This window comes from Lissotriton vulgaris, chromosome 2_1 (genome assembly GCF_964263255.1).
Source record: "Lissotriton vulgaris chromosome 2_1, aLisVul1.2, whole genome shotgun sequence".
Classification (NCBI taxonomy): Eukaryota; Metazoa; Chordata; class Amphibia; order Caudata; family Salamandridae; genus Lissotriton; species Lissotriton vulgaris.
The window spans coordinates 985,765,426-985,787,165 of NC_141687.1; the positions used below are offsets into that span (position 1 = coordinate 985,765,426).

General features: G+C 43.4%; 1 protein-coding gene across 1 annotated transcript in view; it reads right to left on the reverse strand.

Moving 5' to 3' along the window:
- CERS6 (ceramide synthase 6) overlaps positions 1 to 17,832 on the reverse strand; it is an 814,747-nt gene extending 796,915 nt beyond the window's left edge. Inside the window, exon 1 of the mRNA XM_086956583.1 lies at positions 17,280 to 17,832. Coding sequence (XP_086812709.1) covers positions 17,280 to 17,449 — 170 coding nt within the window. The 5' untranslated portion in view covers positions 17,450 to 17,832. The remainder of the gene's footprint in view (positions 1 to 17,279) is intronic.
- Between the last annotated feature and the right edge of the window lie 3,908 nt (positions 17,833 to 21,740).

Sequence of the window (21,740 nt, forward strand, 5' to 3'; positions counted from 1 at the left end):
TAGTTTGTAATTTAAAGTTATTTAGAATGTTTAATTTAATTTTTTATAGTCATTTATAGTGTTCTAGTGGGTTGCTGTGTTTGGAAGGGGATAGGGTGGGGAGTAAATGAAGCAATGATGAATTAGCAAACAATTATTAATTAATTATTTAATTGATTTCTATTATGTAATTTATGGAATAGTACTATTTACTTATATTTTAGTTGTGGGCTGCTACGTTTGTAGGGTCTAGGGTGGGAAGCTAATTAATAATTAATGTAATAATTTCTAATACATTATTTTATTATTTTGTAATCATGTGAAATATGGAATATTGATTTGTTGTACTGATGTTTTATTTGGAGAATGCTAGGTTTGTAGGGATATAGTGTGGGAAGTTACTTAATTAAAGATTAATGTAATAAATAATTATTTGTAAGTTCATTATTTAATTGAATTTTAAATAATTAAGTTATGGAACATTTAATATTGTAATTGTATTTTAGTTGTGGGAAGTCAGATGTTAAGGAATCTTGGCTGGGAAGTGAATCAAATAATAATTAACAATTATTTATTAATTTTTAATTAATGTTTTAATTGATTTTAAATATGTAAATATTAGAATACTTATTTTTCTAGTTATATTTTAGGTGCGGGCTGCTAGGTTTGTAGGGAGTATAGGGTGGGAAGCTAATTTATTAATACTAGGATTTTAAGTATTTGTTAATTGATAATTATTTTAATGAATAGTAATTATGTAATTTGAATAATGTTCATTTTTAATCTTTATTACACATATAAATTCATGATAAATATTTTGTATATAAATATTTTAATATATTTTATACATTCACAGTGTTATATATGTAACGTGTTACTCATTTAGATTGCAGTAGGAATAGTAAAAATAACCTCTTTGCAATTTGACAACTCTTCTGCTGCACTGTTTGGAGTGGGAACACTAAATTTCACCCATCCAAAATCTAACGCTTTCCTTAATGTTGCACAGACTGGAGTTAGAATTGTAAATTTGACTCCTCCAAAGTCCAACACCTTCCCAACCATTGCATAGAGAGTGACTAGTATATTTAATATTCTGAGATTCCATTAGTTTGAATAATGTTGGCTAGAAAAAGTTGCAAAAACAACAGTTGATGGACAGGATGCAGAACAATGTCATACATTCACCCCAGTACAGAGATCAGGGCCTAAATCCATCGTGTTTTTGCACTCCACACCACTCCAGTTCAGACATGTTAAATGAAGTTTACAGCATTTTTTTTATTTAACCTTAATTCCTTTTATTTTAAAATGCATTTTAATGTTTATAGTATTTTTTGTAAATGAGTTTGATTTTTCAATATTTTATTTTTTGTGTACTTTAATTTATATATTTTATCTTAAAATATTTGTAGTTTTTTAAAGGTTTTATTGTGTGTGTATAATATATTAATATATATATATATATATATATATATATATATATATATATATATATATATATATATATATATATATATATATATATATATATATATATATACACATACATATACATATAATATACATAATCCAATATAATTAAGAACAAATTATTTTAGAATAATTGTAATAATATTTTAAATGTATTAATATGAATATATTAATATGTGATCAAGGTCCAGGAAGGACCGAAGCGCGTTATGGACGACTAGAGGAATAAATGAAAATTTGGCACAGAAACGTGGTCCGTGCTTGCTTTTATATTCCAAGATTGGGGATTGAAACGAGCAGTATTGGATATGTATATATATTGCTTTATGTGGCAGCCAATTTTCTGGCTTGCAGAATAAGAGGCACACTCGGAGTTGATTTATAAAGCTGGAATGCTTTATTTGGTGCTTAAAGTCCTCTCAATCCCTCCATATCGACAGACGCGTTTCGCCTCGCGGCTTTCTCAAAAAAATATATATATATATATATATATGGAACAGACAGTTCGTAGCAAATGTCATCTTGATTTGTAAGTGTATTATACCCACATCGACACTGCGGACAGGCTGGGCGTGAATAAAGCATTCTAAATATTGGACAAAGAATTGGGTCTGCTCTTCATCATTTTTTCGTGTGAGGAATTTGTGGTGACGACTTACTATATATATATATATATATATATATATATATATATATATATATATATATATATACATATACATATATATGGAACAGACAGTTCGTAGCAAATGTCATCTTGATTTGTAAGTGTATTATACCCACATCGAGACTGCTCACCTTAGTCACTACAGGGATTGAGATGTTTCTCCCACAATACGGAGCCCATAGTTATGCCACATTCTCTACTACTATAAGTATCTCACTATGAGAAGTACAGACGTCTAGTAGACATTCCAAGATTGATGCCATATACCATTAACAATACACATATAATCCGGTGAGAGCGATTTACACAGGTATTATTGTGACTGATAACAATGACCCTATATGCAATAACACTGTGCGATTTATAGATATGTCAGAATATAATATATCATGATGTTATCTGTAAACTGAAGTAATCGGCACCATGACAGTGGGTATTTAAGCACTTCAAAAAGGATGCCATGTTTACTATTGTATTATAGCTCTATATTTTATCACAGAAACTGGATGTATTCTGCCGGGTTACTCACAACCAGTGTGTGAGCAAGAGTGAGTGACACTCGAAACGAGTTACTGGATTAAACATCAACCTTTTGGAGAAATCCCCTGAGTGATTGTTTGATTTTGAAAGGAATTATGATTAAAGGTCCGGTGCGCTCCCCCGGCGTTTGCTATCCTGCTTCTGAGGGCGGGGAGAGCGGAAGGAACAAGTCTTGGAAGTTTCGTAATACGGGGCTCTCCGTAGCCGGTCGTCAAGTTATGTGAGAAGAAAAGCGAGGAGGATTGATACTGCGGACTGCCTGAAGACGGAACAACTAATCAGAAAGAAGACCGACATCCCGGAGGTAAGTGAAACGGGCGAGAGTGGTTACCTCCTTTCGGGTAGGTGGGGGGAGCTGGGACTGGTCGCAAGACGCGTGTTGTCTTCACTTTGCGCCCACGGGGTATCACTGCGACCGGTTCCAATCTCTGGGCACAGTCCAAAGGTAAAGTGGTGCACCGGATACTTGAACAACTACAAACCCCCACCGATCAGTGGTGAAGGGTGGGGTAGTGCATATCTGCAAACAGACAGATTGGCAGAACTTGTAGGAATACTCGAAACAGGGCAACACTAGTAGTAGAACATTTGATCTTACTAATTCTCCTCAGCAATGAGAACGTGCGTACACGGATGCACGCACTTAAAATTACAACTTGACAGCAGTAGTAACAACCTATCTATAGGGATAAGAAAGGGGGGATGCTCCCTGCTATGGTGATACAGCCAACTGTAAACCACAATTGTTAGAGAACATACCATTATAGAGTAGTAAATATTAGTAGACTATATTTCATTTACATTATATAAAAGGTATACATTAAACTATTTAACAAGGTCTACTTTAAATTCTATATATATTAAAACATCAATATTTTTGTCTATATTTTTACAATATTAGTTTCTACGATATTTATCTATAATATTTTTATGCTTCGCATTAGAAGTATAGGATCACAATGTTATCGTAAATTATATTTGTTTCCAATATTTTGGACAACGATCTTCCTTGCAACTATGTTGTGTCAGTGATCCAGGGAAAATCCGTCGCTGGTTTTCTTCTTTCTTTAACCCCTTCACTGCGGCGGCTATTCCGCCGCAGTGCTAAGGGGGCGGGCGGAAGAGCGGCGGGCGCATGCTGGTGACGGAACCGCTCCATCACCAGCCGCGGTTGCGCTGTGCTCATGACCGAGCGGTTCCTTCACGGCCCCGCCCGCTCAATAGAACGTTCAGCACAGGCGCAGAATCCGCGCTGCGCAGGCTTTCCGAGCGGGCCGTGACGGAACCACTCCGTCATCAGCTCAGCGGACCGCGGCTGATGATGGAGTGGTTCCGTCACCAGCAGGGGAGGGGTTAAAGATTGTGAACCACAACCTAAAATAAACAACACCTTGTCAATCCACCTGGCTATTGAACAAGGAGTTCCCCAGGGCTCCATTTTCTCACCAGCACTTTTAAACCTCTACTTCACACCTAATCGCTCTGTCCTCCGTCAAATCCAATATCACTATTCGTCTTTATGCTGATGACACCCAGCTTTGGCTCAAAGTGTACTTTCCAGAAATCATCTCATACCTAACCTCTGTTCAATCAGACATCCTATCCTGGATGATAAGTCAGCAATTCAATCGGAACTCACCCTAAATCGAATTTTTCCGTATCGCAACCAGACATGCCTCCATTCTTGTTCACCGAGACTGGACTATGGACACGATCAAGGATTCTCAATATGCACCACTCTCCTTTTAAGGCAAACTCCATGCTGCAGGAAAGCTGGTCTAATGCACAAACACTGATTACATTACACCTTAATTTATCACTCCTTCATAGCAACCCTAAATACCTATCCAAAAAACTCACATCATGCGGAACACTGACCATCCTTCAGAAGCATGAAATATATATGACCAATTCCTCAAGTTCTTTGGTAGTTTCTAATGTTCTGAAATCTGAATAGGGGGAAGTGGGGTGCAGTGGGGGCAAGGTTCAGTAACCCACTTAAATAGAGAAGTAGTTTGAATACAGATCCTGTGACTTGCTTAGCAGAGCTGTAAGTATGTAAAAATGTAGGTGATATGGTTCATGATGGTCAGTGTCTTTGGAATTGTAGCATTTTCAGCTTCCCTTTAAGGTGTCAAGGGGTGGATTCTTTCGTAGCTTGGGTGGGAGGCATTTCAAGATATTCACAGCACTTCCAGGAAAGAGTTAAGAATGTTTTGCCTGTTTCTTGAAGATCAGAGCTTCTAAGTGTAAGGAAATACTCTTAGCGTCTTCTGTTGCTGTTCAATTATTTGCATGTATTACTCTTCTATCTGTAACAAATTGGATTTCACTCTGTAATGCGTTCTTATACCAGGAAAATTGGTGTGTCAAGTGGAGCATCCATGGTGTTGCACCATGAAGCTTCTTTCCCTCATTCCTCAGGTGGGACAGACAAAGGGAGAAGAAAGAAGTAAGATGCAGGCCATACTACACACCAGTAGTGCCAGGGTTCGATCATTGTACCATTTTGTGATGTCTAAGTGGGTTGAAGCCTTTGGTATTACTCTGTTCTTAGGGCATGCATCTCACAACAAACTTAATTTCCCGTAGTAGCCCCCTATTGGAAAATAAGTCAGCCATATGCAACATTGGCAGAGTGTATAGTTCGTGTTTAAATAATGTAATATCCACAGAACCTAATAAGTACAACCATCAAACTGTTTACTGGCACATAAAGAGTGGTTTATGGGTAAACGCTCAATTATCAAGGGTAGCAGAAACAATTTCACCTTCAAAATCAATTCATAATATACCTTCCAGACAGCTCCCTAATACCTCATTTTGCCAAATGATCAGCGGGGGGACAATCCTGTGTGGAACTTACACCTGCCACAACAAACCAGCTTACTTAAGAGTTTCACAAACAACTCAATTGAACAGGCTTTAGGAAACAATCTAAGATGCCCAAGTTCACTTCAGTAATTCATCATTTCAAACAACGTCCAAAACCAGAACTTGAAGACTTCTTGATCATATATGTCCGCATATGTGTGACCTCTACTTTTTGCCATAAACGTGATTATTGGTGTTTTCAAGTCAGATATATTTGCAGTAGAACAAAATTGTTCCTACACTGCAGGCATTTATACCTCTTAGGTGCACGATTGAAATGTGTTCACTTTAGCCAGGGTGGTCGGGATTTTGATGTGTCAATGTCATGGTAGTACAATACACGATTGAAGGGTACATGTATGCTTTGACATAAAGGGGCCTATTACGATGTTGGAAAACGGGTCTGATCGACCTCCGGTCAGCAGTCCTAACCGCTTCATTATGATGTGACGTGACCGCACTGACATTTCCCTATGGTAGCATGTGTTATGGCCCTAAACTAGCCATAGTACATGCTCCCATAGGGAAATATGAGGTGGTGTTAATCCCTGCACCCTGAGCTGCCTGCCACAGGGTACAGGGATTCACAGGGGGCACCTATGCCCCCTTGGCCACGAACCGGAGGCTGCAAAGGAAAGGTAGGCCTGGTATGGGCCCCCAAACACACTTTCTGACAGGGTTTCCATGTCAGAAAGGCCAGCATGGAAACCCTGCCGGAAACCGGAAACCCCGTCCATTTGGATTATGGGTCGTTCAGACTGGCCGACGGGCTCCTTGAACCCATCAGAAGCTAGCCGGAATGACTGTCTGGTCTCAATTTCAACCGGCTGAATCCAAATCAGCCGGTTTTGAATTGAAACTGACGATATCAGTTGGTAGGCTTCCGACCTGAGGTCAGAAGCCTTACAACCGACATCGTACTAAGGCCAAAAGTCTTACATCATTAACCAAGGCCATGTAGATATATATGCCCTTTCCTACCAGAATGAATATTTTTTTATTAATCAATGTGACAAGATATAGTTAATTAAGACATGCACAAGAAAATGTGTGTTTCCCAATATTAAATTCAGTGTACAATTTGAGGTATGGAACCTGGCCACAAGTGAACAGTCTCAATAAGTGTGTTCTGCCTCATCCTTACTAACATATCTGTGAGGGAAATCCAGAAGAGCACCACAGAAGAACTCAACAGAAGTCTGTTCTGGTGTTGGTTAGCTCTTTCCCAGTTCTGGCTCTACCCTAGTTCCTTTTTGATCCGCCACAAATGAGGAGCTCTTCCTGCTGTGTGTTTCAGCATTGTTGCTTGTTTAATGCGAGAATCCTAGAAGGATAATGGGTGGAAATACAGCTAATTAGTGTGTTCCCCCATTTTATTTAAAACTCTGGCCTGTCTGACCTCTCGTGTGAGCTGAGATTGTGCACGCTTATCTAGTCTCACACACTCTAAAAATACTATCTTTTGACCTTTTCACAGCAGATCCCACTAATGTGTAGCTAACGTTATTCAGTCATGACACTGGGCTGCTACTGAAAACTTAAAAAATATTGATAACCAACTCCCCATAATCCGCATTATAAGTGTATGCTAGTTTACTCTGATACAGATGATTCAGTTTTGACTATTAAAATGTAGGACAGATTACACCCCTCGTTTGTCCCTTTCAGCTAACTGCATGCTGCACTGAGCTATTACAGTTATTTTACTGCAAGGCACATGTCTCTGCAGCATAAACAGCACTATTACATTGTAACTTACTTTTGGTGCATTCAGTCAAAGCTAAAAAAATTCTCCAAAATGTGGCAAAAATAAATCTGAACATCAGATTTGCTACACATTTTAGATTTGTAACTTTTTGTCAAGAGGCAAGATCTGGAGACAGGGCTTCAGCGTGTGTTGGTGTTCTGTTCAGCAAGTGGCAAGTTTTTTGCAATGGCTAGAGAGACTAGTGATGTTCCCAGGGTGTGGGTACAACCTGGAGAATGGTTTCGCACATATGGACAAAGCACAACGTGATGATCCCCAACAATGAAACTACGTGCGCGCTCAACACTCACCAAACCTCACCTCCTATTGTCTCGAGAGGGGGAACAGAGCTCTTTAAGTTGTTGCACGTTGATGGAGCAGTTCAGTATGACAGACGGGTGCTCATGGCGTATAATAGAAAAGGTCAGTATTTATTCACGCACTTCAGACAGAGACCGGTAAATTTACTGTGGTCTATAAATACGCACGAACAAGAGCAGCTTTAATTTCCCCGCTCCTTTGAGTGTCAATACGGTGACGAATTCCAACGTAAACATTCTGCTTTGCCCTTTGAACCTGACCCCATCGCATTGTAACCTTTGCTAATTAGAAGGGACTACATTTTGTGACCTCACTTCCAGTTGTGACTCACTTCCGGTGACACCACCTAACTTGGAGCGACCCCCCACTTCTTTTTTTAGGACTTGTGCCCTGATCTGATATGAATGTGCATTAAGGAATGAGTGGTGTTTAGTCAATGCCAATATACTGTAGAATAGTAATTAAAGTTCATTATTTCCAGTTGCATAAAAAACAAATTGGCATCGAGCCAATCAGTAACAGAAGGCGCATTTGTAGAAACTTGAGGTGCATATCTCGCCAATAGTGAAGGAGGGGTGTGAGCGCTTACAAAGTCACTATTATTTTGTTATGCTTCGGTTGTGAATTGAGCAGTTTCACAGCCAGAACAGAGAGAACCGGTTACACATGATTTCTTTAAGGCATATGCTTTCACTTTTAAACTTAGATGCAGAACATTCATGGCAGATTGTCAAAATCTCTTGTGCTGCCTTTAGCGGCCGCCCATTCTGACCTGTCGATGTCCAACCCTAGCAGTGTGATGAGAAGGAGTGAGGATATCCAGTGTCTCCGTTTTTTAGGTCTCGCATAAGACAGCCCATGCGCTGCCTCTACGAGGCATCAAGTAATGTATGTTAGGTGAAACTCTGTGTTATTTTTGTTGCTGCTTGCCATTAGTTAAAGTTTGTCACTGATTTTGTTATTTCATTGGCTGTTGATGCGATGCTGACTTCAGTTTAGTCCGGAAGCAGCAGAACCTAACTACTGTTTTTGTCCGCCAGATCGCACTCTGTTTTGCAGCTGCCTCCTGCTTTTCAAACGCAGGCTTTCACTTTTCAAACAGGGGGCGCACTTTTAACAATGGCATGTTTAAGGCACCTTTACTGTCAGAATGCCAACATGTCTTCTCTTTTCTCATACTAAGCAAGAGAACAATATTTTCAGGTGTTTTCATTTTTTCTCTTCTTTTTATGTTTGTATGGTTTATATTGCTCCTTGCTGTTCTTCTGTAACTTTTTTCTCACACCCTTGCAGCTGCTTTGCTGGCCCGGCATTGAACAAGTGACCTGGCAGCAGTTGGGTCAGCCTCAGCCCCTGTAACCGTCGGCACGTGGGAGGGGTCAGCTGTGGCGTGCAGGAGGATAGGACATTGGGGCTGAAATACAGGGCAGTGGTTGGCCCTTGCAGGAGATCTCCTTCGCCCTCACTGAGAGGCGAAAGACAGTCACAGAGTCGTCATCAGGACAGTAGACAAGCTATATACATGATGGTTGCTTCCACAATAAAAGTAAAGTTCGGGTCGAGGCGGGCAGAACGATTGATCCAGGTCCGCGGCTTTAAGAGACTGCTTCTAATCTTCAAATATTCAGACAGAAAGTCCTCTAATAACATGGACAGTTCTGTGCAAACGGACCTGGCCCCGTAACCCGTGGTAAGACGAATGAATTGACGGATATGTGTCAGCCACAGTCCGTGTGTGTCTACTCCACTAGGGGGCAGCCTTGAAATGAATAGGACAAGTCGCTCTTCAGGACATGTCATTAACCCCTTCCCTAATCATGACGAGCTCAGCTCGTCATGCAGTACACTGGTCGTGTGCTCATGACGAGCTGAGCTCGTCATGAACAATGGGAATCAAGAGAGGTCAGCATCCAGGAGGATTAGCCGTAGCATTCAAGGTGTTAATAGGTGACCTGACACCCAAGCGAACCGCTCCAGTAGTCAGAACAATGCAGGTGCAGCACAAACACAAGTAGCGTTTAAACCGTACGAAGCAGCAAGACAGGAAGGGTAAGAAGAAAACATTTTTTATTAATATTGTTGTTATTCTCATTCTGATACATGGCAGCCTGAAATCTCTGTATAAAGGCATGTCTCTAATTTCCTTATTACATGCAATGTGTGACTTTTCTAGTCCCTATAATACAACTAGCCTTTGCAATGCAATAGGTCTCGCAGTTACCCGAGTTTAAGCTAATGGCATTGTAAATCACAATGCGTTTTATTCATGTTTTTAATATGAAAACAAAAATAAAAGGTATTGTTATGTGCAATGTCAATAGCTCAAACTCTCATAAATGCGAGACCTATTCCATTGCAAATTCTTGTTTCTTATCCCATTCCCCTATCTCTGTTTTTACTATTGTCCAACAGTATATTTTGAATATATCAGTGGTAGTTGTAGAGAGAGGCGGACAAGTCTATTGTTTCCATTGATTCCAGAGTACAAAGTTAGTACTTTCTGACACTTTTGATACATTGGGAGGTTCTGTTCCCAATCCAAGTTCAGTGGATTCTTTGCTAAGGGCCATTTCATACCTTATTTACACCATTTCATGGATAGCCAGTTTCTGTCCACATTTTGGCAGCATTGTTTTTCTTCCTGGAAGTAATCTGTGCCCTGGCTTCTACGGAAACCTGACAGTAGCCAGGGGGAGGGAGATGGCTTGGGAGTACCACTGTGACTGACTAGAGCACATTGCACTTGGACCTGGATTCATGGGCACAGCATTCCCAAACCACCGCCCTACCTAGGCTTCTAAAGACACTTATAGCAGATGGTGTTGAGATCCTATGAATTCGACTGAGTTGCAGCAGTGTTTGGCAGGGGGTAGAGTCAGCAGAGGGACACAGATGCACTGGACAGTGTTCCCTCCCATCTTGGCTTTCGGAACACAAAGCGCACTCTGATGATTTTCGTGTCATTAGATACAGGAAATGCATGTTGTGGAGTAAAAAGCAGCATGTGAAGGTTGGTAATACTGTACTTGTTGGTTTAGGGCCACGTACCAATTGTTTAATAGTTGCTTTCCAACGAGCCCCGGCACTTCAGCGCGTACACAGAACATAGGAGACCAAGAATACACGTCCCTACCCTCTCCAAGAAGACCTTCTCCTCCATTTTAGGGCAATACCAGAGGATGGCTGCATGTATCCCTTACTGAACCTAGGTATACAAATTGCATCCCAGTTTAGGGAACGCAAGGATTCTAACCTGATCCAAAGGGAAATTTGGACCGGAATGTGCTGTGACAACTGCCTGCTAGAAGGAGCATGTTTCAACGAATGCATGCTGGGAAAATGCAAAAGTCCTGAATGCAGAACGAGGTGCTGACCACAGAGGATCCTGTTCCAGGTGAACTGTGTGTCGAATATCAAGCCCCAAAGGCCTACATTTTGTACCTAAAAGGACCTGTAATGCTAAGAGAAATGCTGTTGTCCTGGAAGAATTCCCTGCTGACCTGTGACTTGCTTGGGAAGACCCAGCAGATCTGTGTGGTTGAAGAGTGCCTCTAAAACTATTTTTCAAGATGGTTAAGCAATATGTATGTCATTCTGATGTGTCTGAAGATTGTAACATCTTTAAAAATTCTTTGGAACTTTTCAACAATGCCCACATCAAAGACGCAAAAAACATATAATCCAATGTGTAGAAGGCCTTCTTGCCTGTTTGAAGTGCCTTTGAGGAGGCAGAAAGATGCCCTTTCAGTGAAAAATCTCAATGCATTGCAGCACCATGGCTGATACTTAAGTCAAATAAACTATTATCTTGTTTGAGTTTCTCATCCCTTATTATGCTCATATTTTCGTCAAATTAAACTTTCGGCCCCTTCGTTCTATTTTACTATTTTTAAATAATAAGCTTGTATTTTTAACAATGCTGGTTTTGGCCATGAAGTTTTTCTTAACTATGCTGTTGTTTCGTTGTGTTGTAACCACCTGTGTTTGCTCTGAGGACTTCTTTGTTGTACTGGGCTAGCTACGCAGGAACACTAAAGAAATCATATTTACAACTGCGGATAGGACTCTGTGAAGCAGTCCAACGAGCCCTTTATTAACCATCGAAATAAATATCACCACAGAGTGGAAACAGACCTGTCAGGACACTCTCAGTCTTAGGCCCCTACACTGCTCTACTGTAGTCAGACTAGTCAACTTTACGTTTTGATCAAGACTATCGAATTTTTATTTTAGTCAATTTACCAAAGCCAAACTTTAACTGACATGGTGATTGCAGAAAGTCTAAAAAAAAGTGCTTCCTTCCCATATTTGTCATTGCATCACATCTTTAATAGGGCCTTTACACTTCAAAAACGTACAGTTCATTTGATTCGTAGCTCATTCATTTATTTGTATCTAATTAAAGAGCTCAGCTCGAGGCTTTTTGAGAACACGGGCACTCAGTGCGGATCTGCTTCAGTTTTATATCAATACACTCGAAAATACATGAAGCATCATCTTTGTACAATAATGCCAATACATTAATCGCGTGTAAAATTTGGACTTGGCCATTGCAGTAGACATTAGAACACAAGGAATGTATGCCGAATTTCTTGTTTCAATTAAATACGTCACAGAAGTTTAGGTTGTCGGTCACCGAACAGGTAGACCCTCTGTGTTTACGGTTTGGCAATCTGTGCCACTTCTAAGTGCTTGTGCATAGAAACCAGAATGAATGACAACGGTGAACTCAGGGCCTGATTACGATGTCGGTCGGACCGACCGCCGTCTTCATGGGCCCTTCCCGACCGCCGAGGCAGGGAAGTTTCCCATGCCGTATTACGATGTCACCGCTGCTACCGCAGCATTCGCATCTACAGCAGAGCACATATCCCCAAATACATTGCTGCAAATGTGTACAAAATCACAGAAAACATGAATTGTACACACATGAATAACATATGTAGGGATGTGCCCTAAGCACCATGTACCCCATTGCCCGAGTGTGGCGGAATGTGCACTGTCCATTCAAGGAGGATACGTACCACATCAGGACTTACCTAGATTCTATCATCCAGAGGATCGTAGTCATCTGGGTGCAGCTACTCAGGTGTAGGGGGACCTGAAGGATGGGATCCACAGGGAAGACTTCTGGAGAGAAGTGGATTTGAGTCTCAGGTCACAACCCACATCATAATCCGGACGGCGGTCAGAGATCGCTGTACTGGCCTATGGATGCTGTTTTTCTCCGACTGCCATCTAACAGGTCGGAGAAAGGCTCTCAGAGTTGGCAGTCGTTCAACGGTCAGTCGGAGTACAGGATGCATGCATCGTAATCCGGCAGTCGGATTGACCACTTACGATGAGACAGCAGCCGTCCGGTCGCCTTCAACAGGACTGCAGAAGTCGGTCTGACAGTCATTGTAATCAGGCCCTCAGTTACAAAACAAATGGTTAACCGTGCCTGAGTCAGGTAGAAAAATGACTGAGGCGTAACACAAAATGATACCCCACCTGCAGAAGTTAATGAGGGCCCTCCAAGACCACTGTATCTTATCAATAGAATAGGCCCAGCTTCAAAGGCACTCTTTCCCACTTCTGTGCCTCAGTGGCTGCAAGAGATTGCATTACATCCCTGAATACACAGAAAACTCACACAGCAATGTGCTATAACATAAAATAGCAATGACATACCTATTTTAAACCATGATTAGGATGGAGTACGGGTACACAATGGGACCCTTAGGTTACAAGTGAGGGACATTTTTTATTCCCTGAGACATGGGACATTTAGGGATTTGGGCGAGGGCACAATTTTTATAATGAGTAATCGCTGACATAACTAGGGGCGGAGCTTCTGGGGCGATGTTTGTGGTGTTACACCCTCCCTAATAAATTTATTTTGGGATACCATCACCACCACCCCTGAAGTGATCATCGCAGAGACCCTGCTCAACCCCTCTTCATCCCCAGATATCGCCACCGCGACAGCTACAACATGATACATCGAGAGCGCACCAACAATCACAGAGGAGGCATTGCCCTAATCCACAAGGAATCCCTCCAATACACCACCACCGAAAACGACACCACACCGATCATGGAACACCCCAACTTCCCACCAATTGCCAAGACAACCATTAGAGGAGCCCTCGCCTACAGACCCCCTGGGTCCCTGCGATACCATCTCAGAATTTTTCATCCCTCTAACAATTGAGTACATCTTCCTCGGCGACTTCAACTTCCACTTCGATTACCCCAAAGACGCCAACTCTACCAACCTCCTGGAAAGCATGAGCAACATCAGCCTTACCCATCTGGCCACCCGCCCAACACAGCTGAGGACACATGCTAAATCCAGGCTGGCTCCGCCGTTGGAGCAGAGGACCGTCACCCCACTTAAAATCCCCCCCCCAAAACCCCAGAGATGAAAAATAAAATGGTAATTTATTACCATTTTATTTTTCATCCCCCATCCCGAAGACAGCGTCAGGATGTGGTGGGCCGCTGCTGAGGGACAGCAGCAGGGAGGGCTGTCTATGCACTGTTTAAAGAGTGCATGTCTTTTTGGCTGGCTGTCTTGCGATGGCCAGCCACACATGCGCACTTTGAACATCTCTAACCCATCTGTCTTAAAACAGCTGGTTAGAGCATGTGCAGGCCTCAATAGTGCTATAGAGTGGCAAGTGAGGCCGCTCCCTCCAATCAGGGCACTGCTCTCATGCAGGATGTTATGTTCAGGTAGTTTTTATTGATTTCTATTTTATTTTGTGTGCGCGCGCACCCATCCCTCTCCCCATAGATGCGATTGCAGGTTCCCTGGAAACCGCCAAGCCCCAGAGCTCCCCACACCGCAGCTGGAACAAATCACTTCCATTACAAGATATCTCCCACCACTGCAACTTCGATCCATAACCCACCGACATCAACACCTCCTGACACCAACAGACGCCACCCACAACCACCTGGTCACTGTCTGGATGCCACTCACAATGCAGAACGCCACAACCATCAGGACCTCCATTCACTCCGGGACACTGTCAGACCCTGTCCTCGTCCCATCTTCAACCTATGACACAAAGAAATCAGCAGTACGCACAACACCATCCTCAATGCATACATCACCACTGCCTTTTTACCTGACATGTGGAAACATGCAGAGGTCAAAATCATCCTGAAGAAACCCTCTGCTGACCCCAGCAAACTCAAAAAGTACCAAGCCATCTCGCTGCTTCCGTTCCCCGCCAAAGTCCTCAAGAAAGCTATCAACCACCAGCTCACCAAACACCTAGAAAGAAAAAACCTACTCAATGCCTCTTAATCCAGCTTCTGTACCAACAAAAGCACCAAGACCATCCTGATTGCCGCAACCGATGACATCTGAACCCTCCTCGACCAAGGTGAAACAGCAGTCCTGATCCTCCTTGAACTCTCTGTGGCATTTGACACCATATCCCACCACATCCTCATCAGAAACCTCCACCACACCGGTGTCCAGGGTGACGCCCTCAAATGGATCGCATCATTCCTCACAGGATGCACCCAGAGAATCCACCTACCACAGTTCTCCTCCGAACCTAAGCGCATCATCTGTGGCGTCCTTAAAGGGTTGTCTCCCAGCCCTACCTTGTTCAACATCTACATGACAACACTGGCCGACATTGTTCGATCCCATGATCTCAACATCATCTCCTGCAAGGATGAAACCCAACTCATCCTCTCTCTCACAGAAGACACCACCACCACCAGATCAAACTTCCGAAAAGCCATGATGAACATCGCCAGCTGGATGAGGACCAGCTGCCTAAAGATTAAAACAGACAAGACAGAAGTGCTGATTTTCGGGAAGAACACCTTACCGTGGGACAACACCTGGTGGCCCCTGAACTTTAACCCACTCCCATGGACCACACCCACAACCTCAACATCATCATGGACAGCAAACTCATCATGAAATGCCTGGTCAATGCAATCTCCTACACCTACTTCCACACCCTCCGCATACTTTGGAAGAGCTTTAGATCCCCATCAACACCAGGAAAACGGTCACACAAGCCCTTCTTGGCTGGACTACGGCAACGCACTCTACTTCGGATTCACCATCCTTCTCCTCAAGAGACTTCACACCATACTGAATCCATCTGCCAGACTCCTATTCAGCCTCCCCAAATGAGCCCACATCACCCGCCACCTAAGGAATGTTAACTGGCTCCATGTACAAAAGAGATGCCAGTTCAAGATACTGGCCCCCACCTGCAAAGCCCTCCACGACCACGGTCCAGCCTACATCAACTACCGCCTGAACTTCCACCAGCCTGCCAGACAACTGCACTCTGCCTTCCTCGCCCTCTTGCCCCACATCTGCCGAAGCCAAAGCGGAGGTCATCCCATCTCCTACCTTGTCACCAAGTCCTGGAACGGCCTCCTCCTCTACCTACGAACATCACCCTCACTGGCCGACTTCAGTAAGAGACTCAAGACCTGGCTCTTTGACTAGAAAACTCTGAGACCTCAGTGCCTGGATACCCCCAGGGGTGATTAGTTGGGCTCTATGAATAATGGTTGATTGATAACTAGTTGGGTACAGGTCCTTTCAGCCGGGCATAGCTGAGGTGTCTGTTGGATTTCATAAGGACTTTTTTGCACACAAACAAAAACGGACACACACACTCTCCCTCTCTCTCTGTTTGGAGAGACTTCAAAAATGTTGGTTATTTCAAAGAATAATGTGTTTTCTCTCACTTAGAACCCTGCCAATCCGTATTCCTCTATCTTTCCACTGCACCTTGAGCCCATCTCGTGCGCCCTGCCTGTCGTAAAATGCATTTTAACATTATGTGCCAGGGTGATTGATCGTTGGAATATCTGGAGTTCCCCCCCCCCCCCCCTCCTCCCAATCTTACTGACCAAGCTATGCCCCTGCTCATAACGCGTCACACCCACCGATTGTTCGTGCAACAGCCGCTCCGTGCATGTGCAGCGCTGTCATTCTCAGTGGAATTTCGCCTCCTAGTGACAATCTTTACACGGCTTGTTCAGTGCGTGTAATAACACGATCGCGACTGCTGAGGGGATCTTGTTCTCACAAAGGCAACAGGACAATGAACACGATTCGGGAACCGCGTACCCCGAGGAAGCCTCGCAGCTGTGCGCTGTCCACAGCACCCCCCAGCCGCATAAGCAGGGCAGGCTCTACCGCTGGTGCACAGCTACGACCCTCTCCGTAATGACCGTCCTCAGCAGACTTGTTTTCAAACAGAAGTCGAGCAATCTCGACCGATCACTGTGAGGGGAACCAGCACTTCCTATGCAGACAAAATGATTGCAGACAAAACTCTGCTGCACCTAGCAACGTGCGAGGTCCAGCAAGGAAGCATGTGTGTTTTCAATGCATACCTTGGTCTTCCGTACAGAACGCATGCGGCACTGGCTGTGACTCGCGTATGGCATTGTAAAGGGCTTGTTTTGGTCATTCATGTAGTGCACCTTTGGCACCTTTTAAATTAGGAGTACGACACTCTTGCACGGTGTACCTTTGGCATAGCGTATGCCATGTTTGAGGAATCCATTGTCGCATGTGCCATTCTGTGAGCCATGCACCATGTGCTATGCTGGAAGCACCCGTCTCCTCGCAGCTGTCAGTTTGGCAACAGAGAGTGTGTGTGTGACAGAACGCATACCCGGAGCACAGTGCCTTACCTCTCAAACACAAGCCGGATCATGAAGATGCAGAACGCCAAGGGGAACGCGAGGTACAGATCCTCCGCCTGCGGGAAGGAAGCCTCCTCGGTGTTCTTGAGATCCGCCCAGGTAACATTGTGCGGCAGCCAGAAGCGCTCATTCCAGAACCAAGCCAGGATGCCTGCCATCTTCCCCTAGTGCACCGCCGGGGCAGTGGTTCCAGATGTGGCAGCTTGTGTTGGCAGACTCCTCAGTGTCCCAGGGCAGCGCTGCTGGAGCTGCTGATGCGAGCACTCCCAGCTCTGCCGTCTTCCCTTTCTCTTTCCCTTCTCTGCAATGGGAAGGGAGGGGGCGGCCCCAGCCAGCAGGCGCTGTTCACTGCTGCCTGCCTCAGTCTCAGCACAACTCCTGGCTGCCAGGCGGGTGTACGAACTTGAGATGCAAGCAGAGTGTCCATTGGCTGCCTCACGCGGAGCGAGAGATTGGTCCCTGCACGGCCTCTGCTTATTGGACGCTGCAATTTCTGTGACCTGCTTTCGCATCTGGCTCAGTCGCTGAGTCTGGGAAGGCTGATACAAGTCAGGCTGTGCACCACTTTAACTTCCTGCTTTACTTGTACGTATAAGTCAATAACATAGTACGACTGAGCACGTTTAACAATTTGCATAGGATAATTAAAACACAGCAGTGGATTAAATCAGAATGACTCTAACCACTAGTAGGTATATGTAGTAGACCTTTGTACTCACTACCATTCCCATATGATTCTTACAGTTTATCCATTTGTATCTCTTCCTTGAGTGACTTTACAACTTGTATATTTACAATTTTTTCTATTTGTATCTCTTCCCCATGTGACTTTACAACTTATACAGTTGCAATTTTTTTTACTGTTTGTTTCTTTTGAGTAACTCATGTAATCCTAAATCCTTATGTATCGCAACTCGTTCTTTTGTAAAGCGCTCTGACGCCTTCGGGTAATGTTTTGCGCCATAGAAAATCACATTGAATAAAATAAAATAAAGTAAAATGGCAGTATATTAATCGAGAATACCTTTTTAGTAAAACGTGTTTGTCAGGACATATAAATTGGGACACACAAATCTCCGCAGAGTGAAATAAAATCACGTTGAAAGTGCTGAATTCCAAATTAAAAAGAAATCAACTAAAATACACATAAAAAAGTTCCAGTAAGGGTTGTGGGTTAAACAGTGGCACCGAGAAAGACATGTGAGTATCACACTTACACTACTGGTTTTATGTTTCACTCTATTAGTTTCCATTCAATACTATATATTAAACGTGCCACCAAAATATAATGTACATTCAATGTGTCCCAAGGAAAATTACAGCAGTAGTCGACTGTTAAAAAACGAAACTCTGTAAATGTGCTACTATTCTTTGTGGTGTGGAATACTACAAAGAGAAGATCTCCTTTCCAAAAATAAAAGGAAGCATAAGCTAAAAGTGAATTCATGAGCATAAAATGTTTTAAATATAATTGACTAACTGTATACGTCCTCTACAAGCATAGAACAACCAAATGCCTTAAAAATACAGCAATGCAGCCTCCCACTTGATATATCACCTTATTGCACTTAATATTGTCTTCCAGATAAAAAAAAGTCGTTTTTCTTTAGATCTCGACAACAATGTGATCTAATCTGCAACCCATTGTGGTGACTTTTATATTTCATACGAGTACTTTCTACGGACAGCTTCCCATTTTCTTCTTTAAAAATGATGAAGATGACCAGTAATCCGTTTCCTGTTTGAGGGTTTCAAACCCCACCCTTTATCCCATGACTAGAAAGAATTGCATTGGTGGCAAATCTCCACCCACAGACATGGTTCTTTTCAACTGAAACAATAAACAGTAGAGCTAAATGTGGGTAAGCCAGATACACTTGCAGCAGGCCCAGTTAAGAGTTGAACTAGATTCGATGTAAAGAATTGGATAGCCTCAATTCAAAATTTGCAAACATACGTGACAAGAATTTTCAATTCTATTAAGGACAAGGAGGCGAGGATTATGCTTTTCTCATTTCTTTATAATGAAATGCTCAGCAGCCAATTATAGTAAAAAAAATCTACATTACCCATGAACACCAGGGCATAACCATAGAGTATACAGTATAAAAGGTCATAATGTTAGTCCTTCTTCCTCTTTCCTTGTCGAGGAAACAGTTCAAGTCCAATAGGGTAATCCAACGTAGACCATTAGGAACAGAACAAAGCACGCCTCAGAGGTCCAAACAAGCTGGATGCAGGCAGCAGAAGAACACTGGGTCCCCAAACCAGGAAAAAGGGGAAACGAAGACGGATGACACCGGCAAACTCTACTTCGGGTCAGAACCTGAAAAGAGACATATATATCTGTAATACACATATATAGTGCAAGAGTATAAGAATTTAAACCAGGGGGGGGGAAATAAGGGATGTGAACGTTTTGCAACATCATCAATACAGATTACAGCAAAATAACAATGCAAATCAATAACAATGGGTGGGTTAATCCTCGCCTCCTTGTCCTTAATAGAATTGAAAATTCTTGTCAGGTATGTTTGCAAATTTTGAATTCTATGTCAGGACAGGAGGCTCCGATTTTGCTTGTTCAAAGCTGATCCACCACCACAGAAGCAATATGATCGATTGGTTTATAATAAAATGTTTTGAAAACAGAATCAGAAGACCAATCTGCGGCCTTCATAATTTCAAAAAGAGTGACACCCATGGAGAAAGCTTTAGAAGCCATCGCCCCACGTGGAGAATGTGCACCAAACACAGAAACATCAATGCCAGCTTCTGACATGAGCCATCTTACCCAGCGCACTAATGTAGCAGGAGTTACAGGGCGAAATGGTTTCTGTAAAGCAATTAACAACTGACCCTACATATCTGAACGTAAAGAAGCAGTACTTACTTCGTAATACTTGAGACACTGTACCACACAAAGGTTGGGATGAGTGGGAAAAGATGGATAGGTAATCGAAGCAGTATTAGATTTAGTACGTCTGGAAAGACGAAATGTAACGCCTTCTGGCGTAAAATTGCGACCCGCAAGGTCTAATGCACGAACATCCAACACACGTTTACAAGAAACAAGACAACAACATGGTCAACTTAGCAGACAGCTGCTTGCGGGACAGCAACTGATTAGAGGGCCAAGCCTCTAAAAACCGCAAAACGATGGAAACATCCCATAAAGAGACATATTTAGGACTGGGCGGTTTCGTGAGATGAATACCTTTAAGCAATTTGGAAATGAAAGGGTGTTCACCAGCAGGCTTACCATTAATCTGGATATGTCCAGCCGAAATAGCGGAACGAAAATTGTTGACCGTCCTATAAGCCAGACCTGAAGAGGCTAGAGACGCCAGAAAATTAATAATCAAGGAGACATCTGCTGAAGCGGGATCAACTTCCCGTTGAACACACCAATCACACCAACGCTTCCAAGCTCCTTTGTACCGTTTGTGAGTATTGGGAGACCAGGCCTCACTAATGAATCTGGAAGCGTCGCTAGAAATGCCTGGGATCGTCCAGCGTTCCCCGAAAGCCGCCACGCCAGCAATTGGAGAGTGCCGGACAGAATCAGGGGATGCGGATCTTCGAGAGGATCCAGCAAAAGATTCCACTTCTGGGGAAGAAGGATTGGAACCTCGCAACACATTTCCAGGAGAACCGGGAACCACGCTTGAGCCCTCCAGAGCGGAGTAATCAGAATCAGATCCGCTCGATACCGTTTGGCGTAAGCCAGAACCCTGGGGATCATCATGAACTGGGGGAAACGCATAGCACAGAGCAGATGGCCAAGCCTGAAGAAAGGCATCTGTGGCCAGGGCTAGCGGATCCGGCCTCCAACTGTAAAATAGCGGAAGCTGTGTGTTGAGGCAAGAAGCAAACAGGTCTATGTGACACTGACCCCAACTCCGAAGAAGAGAGCGGAATACGTGAGGGTGAAGCCTCCAGTCGCTGAAATCCCGAAGATGTTTTGAGTGCCAATCCGCAATCTGATTGTAGCGACCGGGAAGATACTCTGCAATAACAGTGATCTTCTGTTGCAGGCAAAAATGCCAAAAATCCTTGGCTATCTCCGCTAGCACTTTGGACCGAGTTCCGCCCAGCTTGTTGACATAGCGTACTGCTGATATGTTGTCCATTCAGAGGAGTATGCTGCAGTTGGACTGATGGGGAGTAAAGCATTTGATCGCAAAGGAACCCACTAGGAGTTCCAGACAATTTATGTGGAGATATAATTCCTGAGGAGACCAACGACCCCCCGTCGAGACAGGACCACACCGGGCTCCCCAACCCCAGCGACTGGCATCGGACTCTATCACCAGTTCCGGCGATGCACCGAATAGGGCTCGACCATTCCAGGCCTCCATGTGGTCTAGCCACCATTGCATCTCCCACCTCACCTCCTCCGATAGAGGAATCTGATCCGAATACCTGAGGCCTTTCCGGAGATGTTGG